The 17,614-nt window shown below is 39.6% G+C and overlaps 1 protein-coding gene across 7 annotated transcripts in view; it reads right to left on the minus strand.

Moving 5' to 3' along the window:
* mlphb (melanophilin b) overlaps positions 1-17,023 on the minus strand; it is a 37,109-nt gene extending 20,086 nt beyond the window's left edge. For all 7 annotated transcript variants that reach the window (XR_007885242.1, XR_007885243.1, XM_051404033.1 and 4 more), the window contains exons 1-4: positions 16,915-17,023; positions 14,095-14,264; positions 4,185-4,406; positions 2,115-2,254 (exon numbers count right to left, since the gene is read on the minus strand). Coding sequence is in view for 5 of the 7 variants with exons in the window: in XM_051404033.1 (XP_051259993.1) it covers positions 2,115-2,254; positions 4,185-4,406; positions 14,095-14,219 (487 nt within the window). In the remaining 2 variants the exon portion in view is untranslated. The remainder of the gene's footprint in view (positions 1-2,114; positions 2,255-4,184; positions 4,407-14,094; positions 14,265-16,914) is intronic.
* Between the last annotated feature and the right edge of the window lie 591 nt (positions 17,024-17,614).

The raw sequence follows: 17,614 nt of genomic DNA on the forward strand, positions 1-17,614 counted from the left end.
ATAATGCATCTGTTAACATGCATATTTATGACTGTGTTTCATAACTACAGCTTGCATCTGTGTGCGCTCCGACGGTTAGATTCTACATAAATACATGACAAACAGAAGTTTTGTTCTCCCACCCTCTTTCTCTATCCCTCTCCCTGCTTCTGGTCGGTGGAGAGCTGCAGGGCCCCAGGCGCAGAATGGGAGACATGTGACTGGATGATCACAAGGCCCGCTGGGCTAAGCCAGCCAACCAACTTGCTCTGTATCCATTCCCAAAATCCTCGAGGGTGACTCAGCGTAAGCAGTACCAGGCTGCCTCCTCATAATTCATTGATCTCCTGATGCTATGATCTCACTTGGAGACCTGCTGTGTATAATAATGCTTAAAACTGAAATACAGTTGTGCTCCAAGGGCACTTGTTTTATATGCTCTGGGTGTGGCCAGAGGATAGAGGCAATGCTGTGTGAGCAACTTCAAAAGTAGAGCAAAAAGTGCTGGAAAGGTTTTGATGAAGCCTCATACCGTCACTGCATCAGACTTTAAACACGAGCAGCAAACATAAACAGGACTTGTTACCACATTAGAGTCTCTGGTAGTAATGTCTGCAGAGGTACAGTAGGCTGTGGAAATGTCAGTGGAAATGAGTTTCCGAGTACACTGGTCAGATAAGGACAAAAGCCTGACAATGGAGGACCTGGTGCCGAGCTGTATCCAGGCCCGAGATACTAGTCTGTGACAGCACTCGGTACAGCTGTGAGGAGCCAGAGCCGGAAAAACAGGAAAGATGGAAGAGATAAAAATCCCTGTGACAGATTTGGCAGCCTCCTGATGATTGCTTACTATCTGAGACAGGAAACTTCATTCTTGTGACTCAGTGTCACAAAAATGAAGGGTCTCATACACAGATGGGTGAAAAATTAAAAGGTCCAGTGCGTAACATTTAGGAGGATGTATTGACAAAATGGCATATAATATTCAAGTTCAGTGTATAATCATCTCAACATAGGAATCTTTGTGTTTTCGTTTGCTTAGCCACAGTATGTTCTCACTCCTAGGCTGTTAAATACAGACACTTAAGGTGTTCAGTTAGTTGCATTCTGCAGCTTCACCACTAGATGCCACTAAATCCTACACACTGGACCTGTACGTGACTTAGCAAGGTGTTGGACCACCAGGAGCTTCCAGAGTACCTTTGACGCTCTCCAAATATCTGCTCCTGTCATTGTTTCAAGTAACATTTCCTAATTTGGTATGTTTTTTATGATGAGCACTGTTCTGATCTCCCATATGTGTTCCATTGGGTTGAGATTTGGTTAATAGCGTAGCATTCAGCAGGATAATATCTGTGGTACTTGCTTGGACTTTTGCTGTTCACAGGGAGTATATGGGAAATACTAAGAATTATTGCAGTCCGATTCTTGAACTTGACACAATTCACATACGCGCTGAATGCGTTTCACAAACTTTCAGATGCCGTAGTGTGATTCTAAATGCTGAGACATATTTTCCATGCAGTTACAGTACAGAATGCAGCTGTTGAATCTCCTTGAAGCTTTTCATTTATTGAGGATTTCTTATGGTAAGCTCAAGTTCCAGCAATGCTCTCTGGCAGACTCAACTTCTGACCTGCAGCACCTCCTGAGGGCTTGTAAAGAAATGAGTGGAACAGATGGAAATTTGTTAGGGTTGTCCCTTAAAAGTAACCTTGACCTGAGACCTGTCATTCTAACACATTTGTAACCTTTGATTAGCACTGCTTCACGTTCATACAGGCTGCAGATCCCCACTTGACAGCTGCCTAGCATAACTTTTTTTGACTGTTGACCACTGAGCAGCTTCAGTCAGCTGCTGTGGGGTTAATCTCTTTGCTAAAAGGCCAAACTAACTATATTTGTTAGGTAAAGGTGTGCTAATCATCTACTTATCTAATCTAGTACTACTTATGCTTTTCACAAGTGGATCAAGGATTTAAACATTCCAGACAGAAGTATTAAAGTCACTTTTCATGGCAAGCATTATGTTGGGGAAACCTAAATGTTTCAAAAACCAGTTTAGTAGCGCCACATATAATTTCTGTACAGAAAACAACGCACAGCAGCTTGATAACATAAAATGAACTGCTCACCTTCAAGGTCATTCTGAGAGCAACTGCTTTCTCCGCTCAACCTTTTGAAGAGAGATCTCATCACCTTGGCGCTGCCGAAGCGTTTGAAGCGGGCACGGACGTTTTCGTGGTACCACTCCAATGTACCGATCTTGAGCACCCTGTTAAAGGAAATAGAGGATCAGATCTGTCACAAATAATCACAGAAAATACAAACAGTAAAGACTGAATATGCCTCTTTTGTCACACAAAGCAAGAAATTACTGACTGCTATGCTGAAAAAACTAAATTGCGGGGTTTAAGCATGAGATGCATAGCATGATATTTTCCAGACACTGGTAGAGTTCAGTGAAAGGGTTTTTCAGTGTTCTGCCTCATCTGAGCAAACAATGGTATAATGGCAACATATGGAGCTGGAATGAGTTGGTTGTATTAAATTCTACTGCTGCTAACAAAAGAAACTTGACCAGTAACTGCCAAACGTCCATCAAATGCTGTGTGTGCAGTCAAAGCCTGAGCAAGAACCTTTAACCCCTCAGTAAGCATGGGTTGCTCTGGTCAAGATAATTAGCTAAATGAATGTCCACAGGGACCAGGAGAGCTGAAGGAATTCATAAAGAGTTGTGTGTAGCTAATATGTGATATTTATGTTCCACCAACTGAGCATGTTTGGGCTGTTTCAGAAAGACATAACTCACATACTGCACATTTATTCAGCCCTCAGTTGAGCTGCCAAACCAAAGTATTCGTCCACTAGCTGCCATGAGCTTACAAATGTATTAAGTGCTTTTTTATGCTCAAAAACAGATCACTGACCATCCAGGTGTTCAAACTAAGACATTGCATTAAAAACCTGGATTTTATTAAGCTATTTTCTAATATCAAACTTTCATCAGTAGCTTTAAAACAGAGCATTATTTTAATGGCTTCTGATTACAGTAAAAGATAAAATAAATTGGGAACACTGTGGAAATAGGCCAAACATTCAAAAGTAATTTGCATTCCTTTAGCATCACAGGCAGGTCAACAGAGATAAATAATAAAGTTCAAAAGCCACAGCAAAGGCAGCATCACCACTGTGTAGAACCACATTGATTACAACTTGAATCTGAATACATGTTTCAAGTATACTGAAAAAGAAATGATTTGGGGCATCCTTGGGGTAAGGACCTCACATGTGCTTCCCTGATGTACAAATGGGGTTGAATTATGTGGCATGGCCTGGCACTGAACGCAGTTGCAGTGAAGTAAGCAAGACTTCCTGTGATGCATGGCAAGCTACCAAGCTAGCAAAAAGTTTGACTGAGTAAATGACTCATTCGACTGTCTGCAAGAGAGACTGAACACTTTAAAACTTATGGTTTCCTTTGAAAGCTGTGAGGGTGGAGTTGGTGCTTTTGTTGCAAAAAAAATCAAGGTACTGGTCCAGACTAGATGTGACAGATGAGATTAGATGTGCACCCTCAACTGAATCCCGTATGCACACACGTATGACATGCAAACACAACTGTCTCTTTTGACATGCGTGTCAGCATCCGGAAAAGTGTAGGGACTAAAATACTAACATACCTGTTTGTGGGTATCAGATAGCAAAGAAATATCTTTAAATAGCTGGGGTCATAAACATGTTAACCAAAATTGGGCTCCCGAGGCAAAAAAGGTTTGGGAACCTCTGATTTGAGCGTTTAGTGTAGAACTGTACTGAAGAGCTGTACGTCAAGACTGGCTGGCAAGATACAAATAGCTTTACAGAAATGATAATGAAGTGAGGGTAGAATAGAGGAAATAAATGGCTTAGTAACTGTTAATATAATAATAATGTGTGACGTCATCAGTAAGCAATGTTTGGGAGCCATGCCAGACTCAATCAATTTAAATATGGGAAAACAGGCCAGTGCCAAACCCCTACTGATTAAGCAAATATGCTCTGAAATGTGAAATTGAAAAAAGCCTTTTTGTTTCCAAAGAGAACCTGACACTTTGTAAATGGATCTCTGAAAGAGACACAGATTTTTCACCCTTTGACCATGTTCCTGCCCTCACTTTGAACCTACTACAGGTTTATTTATTTTTTTATTTGTCATTTCCTACCTGGCCATACGACAGGGATCACACACCCAGCCATGCTCCTTCTTGTTGTAGCGACTGCAGGACTTGCAGATGTAGAGCTGGCAGTCCAGACACTGACGTTTGCTGTTGACCAGGAACTTGAAGGGCTCAAGACATCGAATACAGTGCGACTCCGCCAGGCTGCTCTGGTTGCCCAACAGCTCTCTCTTGGTGTCTTCTTTTTCAATCTTGGTCTTTAGCTCCCTGAAAAAGACAAGGTTGGAAATATGAGTGAAAACATGAAAATATTCTGTGTTAACTACCAATGGACAAAAGTAAACATTAAAAACTCTTTCACATTTGGTATCATATCAATAGTAAAAGCTATAGAAATGGCTAACCAAATCTACTGTTTGACATTATATAACCTAGGGTCATAAAAATGTCATAATTTACTGTTTTCATGCATTTGTAAAGAGACAGACCTTATGCTAAAAATCATGGAAAAACATTAGAGATGGGGCAGTAAAAGATGAGACAAACCCCAGCTGTTCACTACAAACAGTACAAGAGATTAGTGTGTTTCTTGAAGGAAAATGACTTTAATGTATCCTTGAGTCACAGGTTAATGTCTTGAACTCAGCAAGAGAAAGACAACTACTTTTTGCTTTAGGGATCCGTAACAGTCTTACATTGACTTTCTGATAGACCTTGTTGCACGTACATGGTTCATTGTGCCAACATCACCATCTGGTATGCTGGGCTGGTTAAACAAACACTGATAATTATTTAACCAAGGTCTGTATTTGACGCAGGGTTTATTACTGTAAGTCTACTGCTAACTAATATCTTGTGTATAATACTGCAGTAGACATGACTGAAGCTCATTTTTTAATGCACATCTTGGAGCAGGAAATGTTTTTTTTGGACACTGGCTTGACTGTGTTGATGGAATTCAGCCAAATTTGGTACCATCAAGCCAGAACTTGTGCTCACTTCACCTGCCATCCTGCCCTATAGCTGGAGAGGCCACACAGAAATCCTGAGCTCACACTTGTTTGCCAAGAAATAGCTCCGAAACGTAACACAAATTCGAAATGGTCATTTTTACATTTCATGCCATAAAATAAGACAGCTTTAGAGTTGTTGGTAGCTGTATGTTTGAACTTTGGACACAGCCAGGTTAGCTGTTTCTCCCTGTCTCCAGTATTTATGTTAAGCTAAGCTAAGCATGTCCTACACTACTCATCGCACTCTCAAACAAAGCAAATGAGCACATTTTACCGAAAAGGCTGACTGACTGTTGAGCTGTCATGGAATACATTTGAAGGTACATTTCTAATTTGTTACCCACTTTGTGTTTTTGCAGCTAAAAAAACAAAAGTTATACCATTTCATTATACAGAGAATTTATGAGTCAAAATGCTGGCTGACAATTATAAGTGAAGAGATGGTTGTCAGCACACGGATGGCAACACATGGCTTCATTTTGGCAACTTTATGTAAATATTATGTCAGCCTTGTTACATGGAAAAGTCAGTAAAGGCTGTAAAAAACTGCTGAACTTCTCCAGGAAACATTTAGTGCTACGGTTTCAAATAAGAATAACAAATTAAGATTGACAAGATACAGCTTTACCGTTCACGTCCCCATTATTTAGATCTCAATTGCCGAAGCATTCATAATACTGTCAGCAAAATGTTTGACTGAACAATCTGTTGAAGAATGGGTGTGTTCAGTGGTGTAGTGCAGGTTGATATATTTACTTTGCAAAAACTGAGGCATAGCTGTCCAGTTTTCATGAGTGGAATAAAGAATACACGCAAAAGGCTAATTATGTAGTTGTCCCAATCCTCTGGGGGCCAGTATTAATTGCAAAATCTGCACCTCTTCTGTGGTTAATGTTAATTTCATAATGATCATTACTCCCCGTTTCTCTTTCACAGAAGTTAACTGACAATGTGCAAAAACTAGTGGCCCATTTTGGGTGAACAACATATGCAAGCGTAATCTTGCATGTTACTAGGGCGTTTTGCTGGATGGGGCATAAATATACTCACTCCTGGGTGTGTTATAATGAGATCATTTTTATTTATCACTCAAGTATTGAGTGTATAGTGTGTAAATACCTACAGGCCTTTTTCTCTAATTTTGTTTCCAGTTGAGTGACTGCATTATTGATTTTCCAAAAAGCTTTGTTTGTTCCAGTGTCTCAGGGTAAATGGCATCACCCAAAGTTAAATAAATACTGGTTTTGTTGAAGCTTCATATTATATTCTGTCACACAGTATAAAAACGAGCACTGTGTGATGGGTTGGTGGCAGACAAGATTTTACTTGAGCTAATGATGGGTATTTAGTAACACACCGTAAAGTCACATTTTACTTTTGGTCAGGAATCATGTTGATTAATTATATTATTACAGTTCGCAAAAAACATCCATCCAAATCAACATTTATTTTATTCTTGTAGACAAACTGAGTCAGCAGAGAAGAAATTACTCTCTTCAAATATTCTCACTGCATTAATTTTAGTAACATCTTGCAGGAATGACTGAAATTGCGCTCAATGAAAACATTAGAAAATACTCTATGCTACTAATTATACCTGTACGAGGCAGTAAGTGCTGCAATAACCTCAGTCAAATTCCACTCAGAGACTTCAAAAAGAAAAGCCAAATCCTGCTCAAACAAACACATCTTTCCTCTCCTCTGTGTGACTTGGCGGCTCCTCACACATGTGTCATGAATGACTTCATTGCTTTGAGTCAGACCATTCTCTTCAACAAAGTTTGAGGCAAACTTGTGCTGATTGTTGGAAAAGCAACATCCTCACTCAGCGCTCCGAGATGCTGACAGTAGCGGAAAGGAAAAAATTCAGATAACAAATCCCAAATGTCACACAGCGTGGGTGGAGTCCACCGAGGATGAGAGGATGCTTATTGTTTATTAAAGCTTTTTTTTATTTTAAATCATAGCCCAGATCATCGGGATAATCCCATAACCTTTTGCAGAAACAGCTGCTGGCCATTAGCGATGTGATTTAAAAGTAATATCTGTTAAATCTTCCCTCCTCTGAAACATCAAATCCCACAGATCTGGTAAACAAGATGGCCTTCTATGATTCAAATAAGATGGGTGCTGTAGGCAACTACCAGGCCTTCCAAGCACTGATACATGGCTGGCAAGTTCAAATATCAAGTGACTTCCCAAGAGTGAGAGGGGGTTTGAAATGTGACTGAAAGCTCTGGAATATTTTAGATTTAGTTTTCTTAATTTTGCAGAGATTTTGTTTATTAGGTTGTTGCTTAAAGGCCAGGTCACACTAAACCGACGGCCGACCGTCGGCAGAAAAGCAGTCGGACTGATCAGTCGGCTCCCGTCTCCCCGAGTCGGTCAAAAAAGTGCCTTTGAACACACCAAACCGATACCGACTGGAGCGGACGTTCTGCGCGTGCGCGAGGTGTAATACGTTCCCATAACAGCAGCCGACGCTAATCTGTGTTGTCGCCCCCAAAAAATGAAAACCAGAAATGATGGATCACTCTAGACCTAGTAAACACAGAGCACGCTGTCTTCAGTCATTGTTTTCATCAGAGAGTGTTGATTGTAGTCAAGAAGGATCATTTCTGTCATTACTCGCTGAACGGAAAATACGATGGCTAATAATAACAAGATACTGGCGTTGGCGTAGTATGTTTACCATCGTCACTTCCGGTTTTCTCGTGATTCGCTAGTCAAGGGCTAGCACTCCACCAATCAGATTGGTCATTGAGGCCAACGGCCATTGGCCGATTCTACATGTCGGATCGGCCAAAATGAACACTGACGCCGACACCGACTGAAGACAGCATGGGACACACCGAACCCTCTCGAGTCACCGACGTCTGACAGCCGATAATCTGGTTGGTGTGTCCGGGCCTTTACTGTTTTGCACTCAACATAAACACAGTATAATATAATACAATAACAAAATTAAAGCAGAATTAATAATTTTTTGTTCAGAAAGTTACATATCCACCAGACACAGGGCCATATTAGCATTAGTGTTTTAAGATATGTGGTTTCTTTATTGATCCCCCATGGGAGAAATTAAAGTTGACACAGCAGCACAGGGGAAATGTAGTGCAAAAATTACAGAAGTGTTAAAAGCCACCTGATGAATGCAAGTCCGATAATAACTCTTCTTCTTAGCTCTGTTTTGGTCTCCACCCACTTCTGAGTGAAGTATGTGGCTCTTTAGCTGCCAAATGCCACACTATGTTCAACAGCTAATTGCTAACTGTCTCCGTCTGCTGTTTTGGGTGGTAGAGACAGTGTAGAGCTTTTTTTTTTTTACTGGAAACAGCTGCCTGCAGCTGGAAATGATGCTGATGAGAGCAGTGAGACTGATGCAAAGCAGTAAAGCTGTGGGCCATAAAACAGAAACAATGAGCTGAATGACCCTAAAAGGCTCTGTAGAGTGAAAGTGCAGATTTGTATGATAATTCCCTGTTGGTTTGTCAACCCCTTTAATTGTAGACTGCTGTCCCTCATATTTCTACATTCTTATTTTATTCCAATCCATCTGTAAATATGAAGACACTTATGTGCAGCAGAGGATTTCTTCTTGGCAATGTTTAAATGCTTTTATGAACCATTATAAAAGAGAGGGGTCCCTGTTGTGTTTTGTTATTGTGACAAACGTTTTTTGTTGGTTTGGCTTTCTCAATTACCACATTCATTATGGAGTACATAGCACATATCTAAATAAATAAATAAAATAACAAATAGTGTAAGGGATACAGAAGAAAAAAAAACATACAAGAATATATCATACTTAAGAGGAAGGAAAATGAAACAAAACCCCCTGAAATTAAACGCCCTCTTCATGAATGTCCAACTATAACCTAAACCTTTTTAAATCCTTCTTTACTCCTTCCCTTCCCATCCATCAATCTGCTCCTTCCCCAGCGACCTGATCTCTTCAATATTTTACTCTATCAAAATTTTAGTTGGCTCTTATATAATCATTAATAATAATACTCAGTTATTTTTCCTGATTAATTGTTCTTCACTTAAATATCTGTACAGGAGGTTGTGTTTGTGCATGAGGACACACACACATGGTACACACACCGATTCACACAGGTGACATGATACATTGTCCTGCCACTGGTTTCACACTTTTTTATTGCAAGTCAGTAAACATTGATGTAAAAACAGCTGGATTTAAAAATCTTTAAGAAAAATTTGTTTTGAAATATTGCACGATGTAGGAAATGAATTCAGCACGTGTAATGTAAAAATAACTCTTGGTTATTTACAAGGAAACTCCACAGGGCACCTTAAAAGGTCCAGTAAGATTTAGTGGCATCTACTGGTGAGATTTCAGATTGCAGCCAGCTGAATACCACTCACCTCCCCTTCCTCTGTTTGTAGGAGAAACTACGAAAACATACCAATGAATATTATATTCAATTTTCATCACAACAGCACTTTTTCATAGAGATCCAGAGTAACTACAATGCAACAATTAAATGATTATATTCTCTCACTTCCTTTCCTGCTGCAAAAAGTGAAGGTCATAAAACTAAGCTTTACACTATAAATAGCTCCCATGACCATGTACATTTTCTCTGTAGTTTTGACCAAGTAACACACTAAAGTATGTTCTCAGAATCCTCCCTTTTCCTGATTAAAAGCAGGTACTGCAGAGTATTTGCTTAACTGGCAGAGCTGAGGAATCCGGGTGCGGCAGCCAGACGTTCACTTAGACACAGACAGCAACGAAGAGCAAAGTAACTGAGTGTTCCCATACATGGTGATCTTCTCGCCATGTCTGTCCGCACAAATCAAACCCTCTCTCCTTTAAATGAACTTCCAGTTTCAGACGTTCTTATCCGCGTTTAAGCCAGTGTGCTTATTTCTCAATCTTCTATCTCCACATCAAAACCTCATATTCTATTCTTTTCCTCTCTCTTAAATCAATTCTGTCACCGTATACTTCAAGGGGCGATTGAAAGTGAGAATGAGAGAGAAATAAAAAAGGGGACTCACACACACTCTGGCACACACACACACACACACACACACACACACACACACACACACACACACACACACACACACAGAGAGGATTAGGGCTAAGACATAATGCTTTCCAGAGAGAGACCCAGCTTAAGACAACAAACAGTCAATCAATGAGGAAATGCATTTGGGATATTGGGATAGTTTTTGATTCTTCCACAAATGGCCGTTATGCTTTTATGTTCTTTAAAATGTACCTTTTGCTCATATGACTCATTTGTGAACCCATCCATATTTAGACCTTACTAACAAACATCTAACAGTTATAAATCTGTTGCAGCTTAACTTAATTTGGGTTTCTGTCTTCAAATTAAAGACAGGTTATTTTTATCTCTGTGCAGGAAAGCTACACAGTTAAAACTATGCTCAAGAACACTTTCAAACAGCATTAATTCTCTCCCTCTGTCCTTTTTTGCCATTTGCAGGGAATGGAAACACAACACTGACATATTATCACTTTTTAAAGTTGATATAGCAAATGTGTAAGCAAATAATGGCCTATTTACACTGGAAACATTCAGTTGATCACCTGATCTGATGAAAGTATGTCCAAACTCAACAGGAAGTAGCCTAATTAGAAAGTATTTTGCTATTAATGTATCATAGATTTCATGTCATCAAATTTGTAATGATTTTAAAATGAATCCACCACAGGAAAATTATGACTAAACAAACTTAAAAATCCCTTTTTTTGAAGTTAAATGATGTCTTTGTTGTTGTGGTGGACTTGGTGAAGCAAAACAAACACTAAATCCTTGCCAGAATAAGATATTCCATTCTATAATCCAACATATGTGGTTTTACAAGATTTAGTCGTGACAGTTTTATATGTAAACCACATGAAGATCAGCACCTATTTATAGATTGCAGAGGCCATGCATGAAAACAACAGCTCATGTGAACGGAAAACAAATAGCTGAAGAAGAACCTTGGCAGGGAACGCAAGCTAAGTGGCTGAAACTGAAGAAGGAAAGTGTTGTCCCGAAGGAGACTCACAAACACAGACAAACCTGCTTCAGGAGTGAGGAATCTTCAAGAATAAACAGCATGTATGAAAATGTACGTCGACAAAAAAAACAAAAACGTCTGACTTCCCCCATTTATTGCTGCTTTGGGGAAATGCAGGCTGGAGACAAGAAGGTCCAAGTGCGATTAAATCATTGTAAAAAGACCATTTTATTATGCACAAAAGCACAATGTCCAACAGAGAAGGGGGAAAATAAGGAACAACAGGAAATCTTGTAAATGCGTTCAAAAGTGTCTTAAAGTCTGGAACATTTCAAAGTGGCCCAGATGAGATATCGAGCCCAGAAACAACACTGAGAAATATAAACTGGAGTATTTTAGTCCTGGAGATCAGAAAGCTGTATGAATAAGTAGGAAATCAATTTGTCTGAGATAGCCATCTTAAAAAAAAAACCCTCCAGGAGCCGGATCATATCAAGATAGACCTTAGTTTACTTGTTTTTTAAAGGCCCTGCAACCCCACATAAGTGTTTCCCATCACTAGCTACAGTCAGGTGGAAGTAGGTGGAGCTTTATGGAAACTGTTTGACGTCGCCAAACTCGAGATCAATCACAAACAGCTTTTACCCCCACACACACTCCTTTAGTGGAAACACCTGTGTGTGTGTGGACTATGGGTGTGTACATCAAGAGGTTACAACTTGTAATACAATAAGTGAAGTTGAACACACCAGGAGCTCTTGGGGATCATTTGATCTGATCACTTGCAAGTGTGTTTGGTGATATGCTCTGAAGGGTCATATAAAGTGAAAGGAGAAAGGCTTTACTGTAAAGCGGTTCCTGTTGTCTTGTAGAGGAGCCCTGGGTCCAAATTTAGCTTTAATACCTCCATTATTTTAGTTTATATAATGCCCATGTGGTGCCTGTTCTGATATACGTATTGTGTTTAATCAAATGAACTTTTACGGAGGAAACTTAGGCAGCTATTTCAGGTTTTCCAGGCAATATGTAATGAGGCTGCCATGTGTAATCTTGGGGGTGGATGATGTTTGAGTGGTTTCAGTGAATCATTTCAATAAGAAATATTGTGTATAAACCTTTTGTTGTTGTTTTGTTTGGCCCATATGACATTCCAGTGTGAAGAGGTCACAGTGACCTGAATTGACCCAAATAAATCCAGAGTGACATAAAGGTCACATGAATTCTGATATGACTGTTCACACTGAGGTCACATTGTAAAAAAACAAAACATGTGTCAGTCATGGTTTGTGATTTTACCTGTCTCTTGTTATCTTTCCCCTCAGTTGTGTATTTAGTCTTGTTTTAGTTCCTGGTTGTTTCAGCCCAGGTTATTTTGTCTCTGCTCTGAGTTCCCTTGTTGGATTTTTTTGCTTTTTATATGTCTTCGATCTGTTTACCTGCACGTGGACCTGCTTGTTTGTGGAAATATTATATTAAATCACCAAAATCTCCCTGCTTCCAGTGCTGTCTTGCATTTAGGTCCAATCCTGATTTTCCTGCGTTGTGACAGTCTCTGATTTGGACCACATGACCAGATTATATGTGATTTATTCCATTCAAACTGTCATGAAAAAAACAGATCTGAGTCACAGCCTGCAGTGTCGACACAGCCCTTAGAGTTAGCTTTCACACATCACCAGTTTTGTAGCTTTAGGCATTCAACAAAGTGGATTAAAGATACAAATAGCAGGTGAAAGAATGTATCAATGAATGTTTTCTTCATTTTGTGGACTATCCTTACTCTTCAAGAGGACTGCTGCTGCTGCTGCTGTGCAGAGGTCATCCCACATCCAAGAGAGAGGGGAAATTCCCTCTAAACCTCTTCCTCCCACAGCCTGATATCTAAACCATCCATCAGTCACTATTGCCAAGGAGACATGTGAGCAGTAGCTCAGTCAGTTAGGAGCAAATGACTGAATCATGATGACGCACAGCTCAGCAAAGTTAGAGCAGCCTTCAGAAATACAGCGCAGCATTTTACTGTATTTCTGCCTTACGAAATTTAAACAAGACCAGCCATCTTCCCTCAATAAAGAAACCCAGCAGACAACCAATTATCTCACATTACACGGTTTGAGAACAGGATATGTGATTACTGGCTCACTGCGATATGTGAGCACCCTGTGCTGTTTACGCTGACGTTATAATATGATATAAGAGCAATGAACCACCATGTGAAACAAATACAGTGTTTCTATTCAAAAGCGATTTTTTTTTTCTCTAGTGTCCAATTTACTGATCTATTTGTGAGTTGTGAAAGAAGAAATCAAAAATTCTCAATTCTTTTCAAGTACCGACACTTTGTAAACCTCCTCAGTGTCTCAGGGGACGCACTGGGCATTGATGTAAACCCATCTGTGTCTGGTAACATAGTAAAAAGAGCGAGAAAGTCAATTTTGGGTGGATTTTCAACCAGGAAACCAGGGTTTGTGTCCCATATGAAAACAAAACTTACATAAGACTTAGAGAGACTTAGACTTCACTTTATTGATCAAGTTACGTTATGTAAGTCACATGCCTCGTGGCTGACATTTGGAGCAGAAAATAAAAACACTACATTTTTTTACTTAGAAAAAAGTATAATCTTATACTAGTCTTAGATTTATAATTCTGAATTCATTATTCATTATTTGTCTGCTTATTTTTTGTTTGTCTGTATTGGAATACTGTAATAGGGTTAATTTTAATTACAGACACCATTACCACTTGTGTTTTATGAATACCAAACCCCTAAAGAATTCAGGGGTTGTCAGGGGTTTTGGGGAGTATTGTCGGATTGCATAACCATTGTGACGTTAATCCTGAAGCCATACACATCCAAAGGGGTATCTTTCTATGGGATCGCTGAGAGACCAATCTTTATCAAATAGAAACATAACATGATCTTTTTAACTTACCCAAGTCTGTCTTCCTCCTTCTTCCTCAGGTCAAAATCTCGTTGGACGACTGCCCAAACATGCTTGGCCTCCTCATCTGTGAGCTTGGAAAGATCCAGCTTCTTGCCTGTTGTTGTGCCAGGCATAATTGTGAATTTGATGCCTGTGAGCTGGCAGGCTGCCTGGTGCTGCTACAGTAAAAAAAACAAAACGATTAGTCAGTTGTAAATGAGGCAAAGTTAAGCTATTAGTCAGCATTAGCGTTAAAAAATGAGAGTAAGGATGTTGCATGATCACTACAAATTGTAAAATAAGGGCACTTGCATTATTTTTCCAAATAATCAATCAGTGTTGCACCGCCAGCGATTCTATGCGACATTAGTGTTAAAGAAAACAACTTGACACAAGTGTTAAACAGTTGGTCACGTCTGGTTCACAGTACAAATTCACATGCCAGGTTGGAAACAGATTTCTTGCATGAAGTTTGCACGTGAATGTCCCTGCTACTCATCGGTGGGTGAAGGGAGTGAATTGAAACACAAGTTTCTAAACCATAAGTGTTTCACTGACCTCTTAAACTCTTGAACATTGCAGACAAAGACCATAACAGTCGAAAAAGGCCCTGTTTACATCTGTTGCATGTTCCTCTATTTCACTTTGTTGGAAACATAACACTGTAAAATTAAAGGTCAGGTCAAGACATTTGCTAATACCTATATATTCATTAAAAGATAGGTCAAATGGACATCTCCTGGCTGCAGTGTGTACATTGCTGGTGTTGTGCCATGGTAAAAAAAAAAAGCCTACATACAAAGTAGGAAACACTGTCCATGGAAACATGAAAAGGGAATCTCATACTATAAACACTGTAAATTTGGAAGATCCCCACTTAATTGGCCAACTCAGCTGCTGAGGCCTCTTATTAGCTTTGGCTTTAGAATGTATTTTGCACAGAACAAGGGGTTGGGCTGTGGATTTTGTTTTCTTTCACAGCAAAGTCATGTGGATAACTTTGTGGCTATTATGGACAAGATAAATGATGACAGCAACCAATAACCTGAATATGGATTGTGAGTCTTCTTGACAACTTCTGCATTTCAGACTTTATGGCTTTATTATCTGTTCTTTAATGCTCAATAGCTAGAAAATAGTTTCTGACTCTTAGTTTCTGTGTTCTCTTTTTCCTTCCTTGACAGACTGTAACGCTAACTTCTCCAAAGGTTAATTAACCTTTAACTTAAGCCTAACTGAAACTGCAATTCATAGGTTACAGATGTTTTTCTTGCTTTTTCGCCGAAAACAGCAGACCAGAATAATAGTATCGATCAAGGGTCAGTGACTTGGAGTATTGCTCTCGATTAGGTGCTTAAAACGTCTCTGTCACATGCATCTGTCCTGTGATCTGGGGAGGTTTGGCACCATTCAACCATCACATTGCTCAGAGATTTTAATCAAGTCTCTGTGAAATGGAGCCTGCCCAAATATTTCACATGGTCCAGTTTTATAATGAATTGGTCTCAGAGGATGAGGTATCTCTCAAGCTGACAGAGCGATGCACACATGTACACGCAGACCTTCACACACACAATCTAATACCACTGAATTGCATGTAAACACTAGATAATCAGGGAGGACAGGAGGAATGCTCAGGAACATCACATAATTGTGTTATGTAAAAAAAAAGAAGCCTAATCTAATTTCTGCTTGTGCAAGTGGGCACTAATGGTAAAAACAAGCATGCAAGTTTAACAGAGATACAAGTCACATCTAAATGCTAGAACAATATGAGTCGAACATTGTACTCAGCCAGCTGTGTAAGATACTGCTTACGACCTTCCCACAGTTAAAGCAGGGTGTGAACTACAGGGGAGCCAGGGGAAGCTTAATAAGACTTAATATGGACAATATGATATGATACTTTTTTTTATATCTTCACGGATCAGGCGTAGAATAAGGTTGATGATTGATGCATTAGGATGATTCATCACCAATTCACTTTAATAAAGATACCGACATGCATGGTATCCTTGCCATCACCATTGAAGCGTGGTGGCTCAATATCATTGACTTTATTTACTTTAAGTTAAGGAACGTCAGTTAAGAAAAGATCAGAAAAAACTAAACAAAAACTTTCTTGATCTGTACCAAATTGCCATTATTCATTTCCACAGTCAGAACATCGAGCTCCCCTGAAGGCCATGATATAGTTTGCACACTGAGTTAAATTCTTCATTGAATAGCCAAGCAGCATATAAAAGCCCTGTGTGTATTTGCTAAGCGGGTGAGCTACTTGGTATCTTTGTTGTATTAGGGGAAGATTATGAAAACATGCACACACTAACTATCATATTCCTTACTTCCTTCAGTCTTTATTCCTTAGCCAGTGAAATTGTTTACCATGAGGTCTACAAAGGATTAGCTGCATTAAATTTGCTGCTGGTGCACAAAACTCCACAGGTGCACATTTGAAGGACTCCATGTGTTTGCAAAAGGAAGGTTTGGCTTGATAACAGGTGTGGACGCACACAAACCTGGAATAATTTTACCGGCATAAGAACAGTAGAGATAAAGCACACATTATACTATATTATACTTATTTTAAATGTGGCAACCTTGGTTACCTTTCAGTAGATTTAAGAAAGTTGTCAAAAGTTTCAGACATGAGTTTGGTCCAATGAAAGGAGCCAAAAACGCCAGCTGATAAGTTTAAGTATAAAAAAAAGGGGCAACAACAGGTTTAAATTTATAGTAGCATCTCTGAGATACAAACACATGTGGGCATCAGCATAATTTATTCCTCTTAACATCATGAGGAGGTCAGTATACATAAATAAGACTTACCTTGGTGTTGACAGAGTAGCCCGCAGGCAGTATTTCCTCTGAGGGCAGACCAGGCTGACTGCAGGGCAAACTAAGTAGCAGACAGCAATGCTAATCACATGTCTAGTTAACCATGAGTCAGGCAGTGAGACAAGCCTCCTCTCCGCCTTCCTTGACTTTTTACTTCAAAGGGTCCAGCTTTGTGCTTTGGCCCCCCTGGCCTCCTTGGCATTGGTACAGTATTAAACACGTTGTAACCCCTTTTGGTTTGCATTTATGTCAGGAAATGCCCGATTAATGGTAAATAAATTAGATTGGAATAATTTGGGGCATTGCGTTGCTTGGACAGTATTCAAGTGTGAAATGATCATGAGGTTACATAGAGGCCAGTTGGGCTTAAGTCCCCAGTCACATGTCATGGATCTGTAGATGTTATAGGAGAGAATGGTGATGCATGACCTCAGATATTAACTGACAAGTGAGATCTTGTTATGGTTGATTTGCTGCATTCATGCCAGGGATTTTATCAGGAGAATCTATATGGAAAGTGTCATGAGAAGGTAGACAAATTAAAACTGAACTGAATGACATGTTGCAAAAAAAAGCAGTACAGCAAAGGAATACAACGCCTATTAAAACCTTTGTATCTCTGTCAGTTATTGATGCAATGTTGGTTTAAGGGTACGAATATAGTTGTAAGACTGTTATTTGCACAGTGGGT

This window comes from Dicentrarchus labrax, unplaced genomic scaffold (genome assembly GCF_905237075.1).
Source record: "Dicentrarchus labrax unplaced genomic scaffold, dlabrax2021, whole genome shotgun sequence".
Classification (NCBI taxonomy): Eukaryota; Metazoa; Chordata; class Actinopteri; family Moronidae; genus Dicentrarchus; species Dicentrarchus labrax.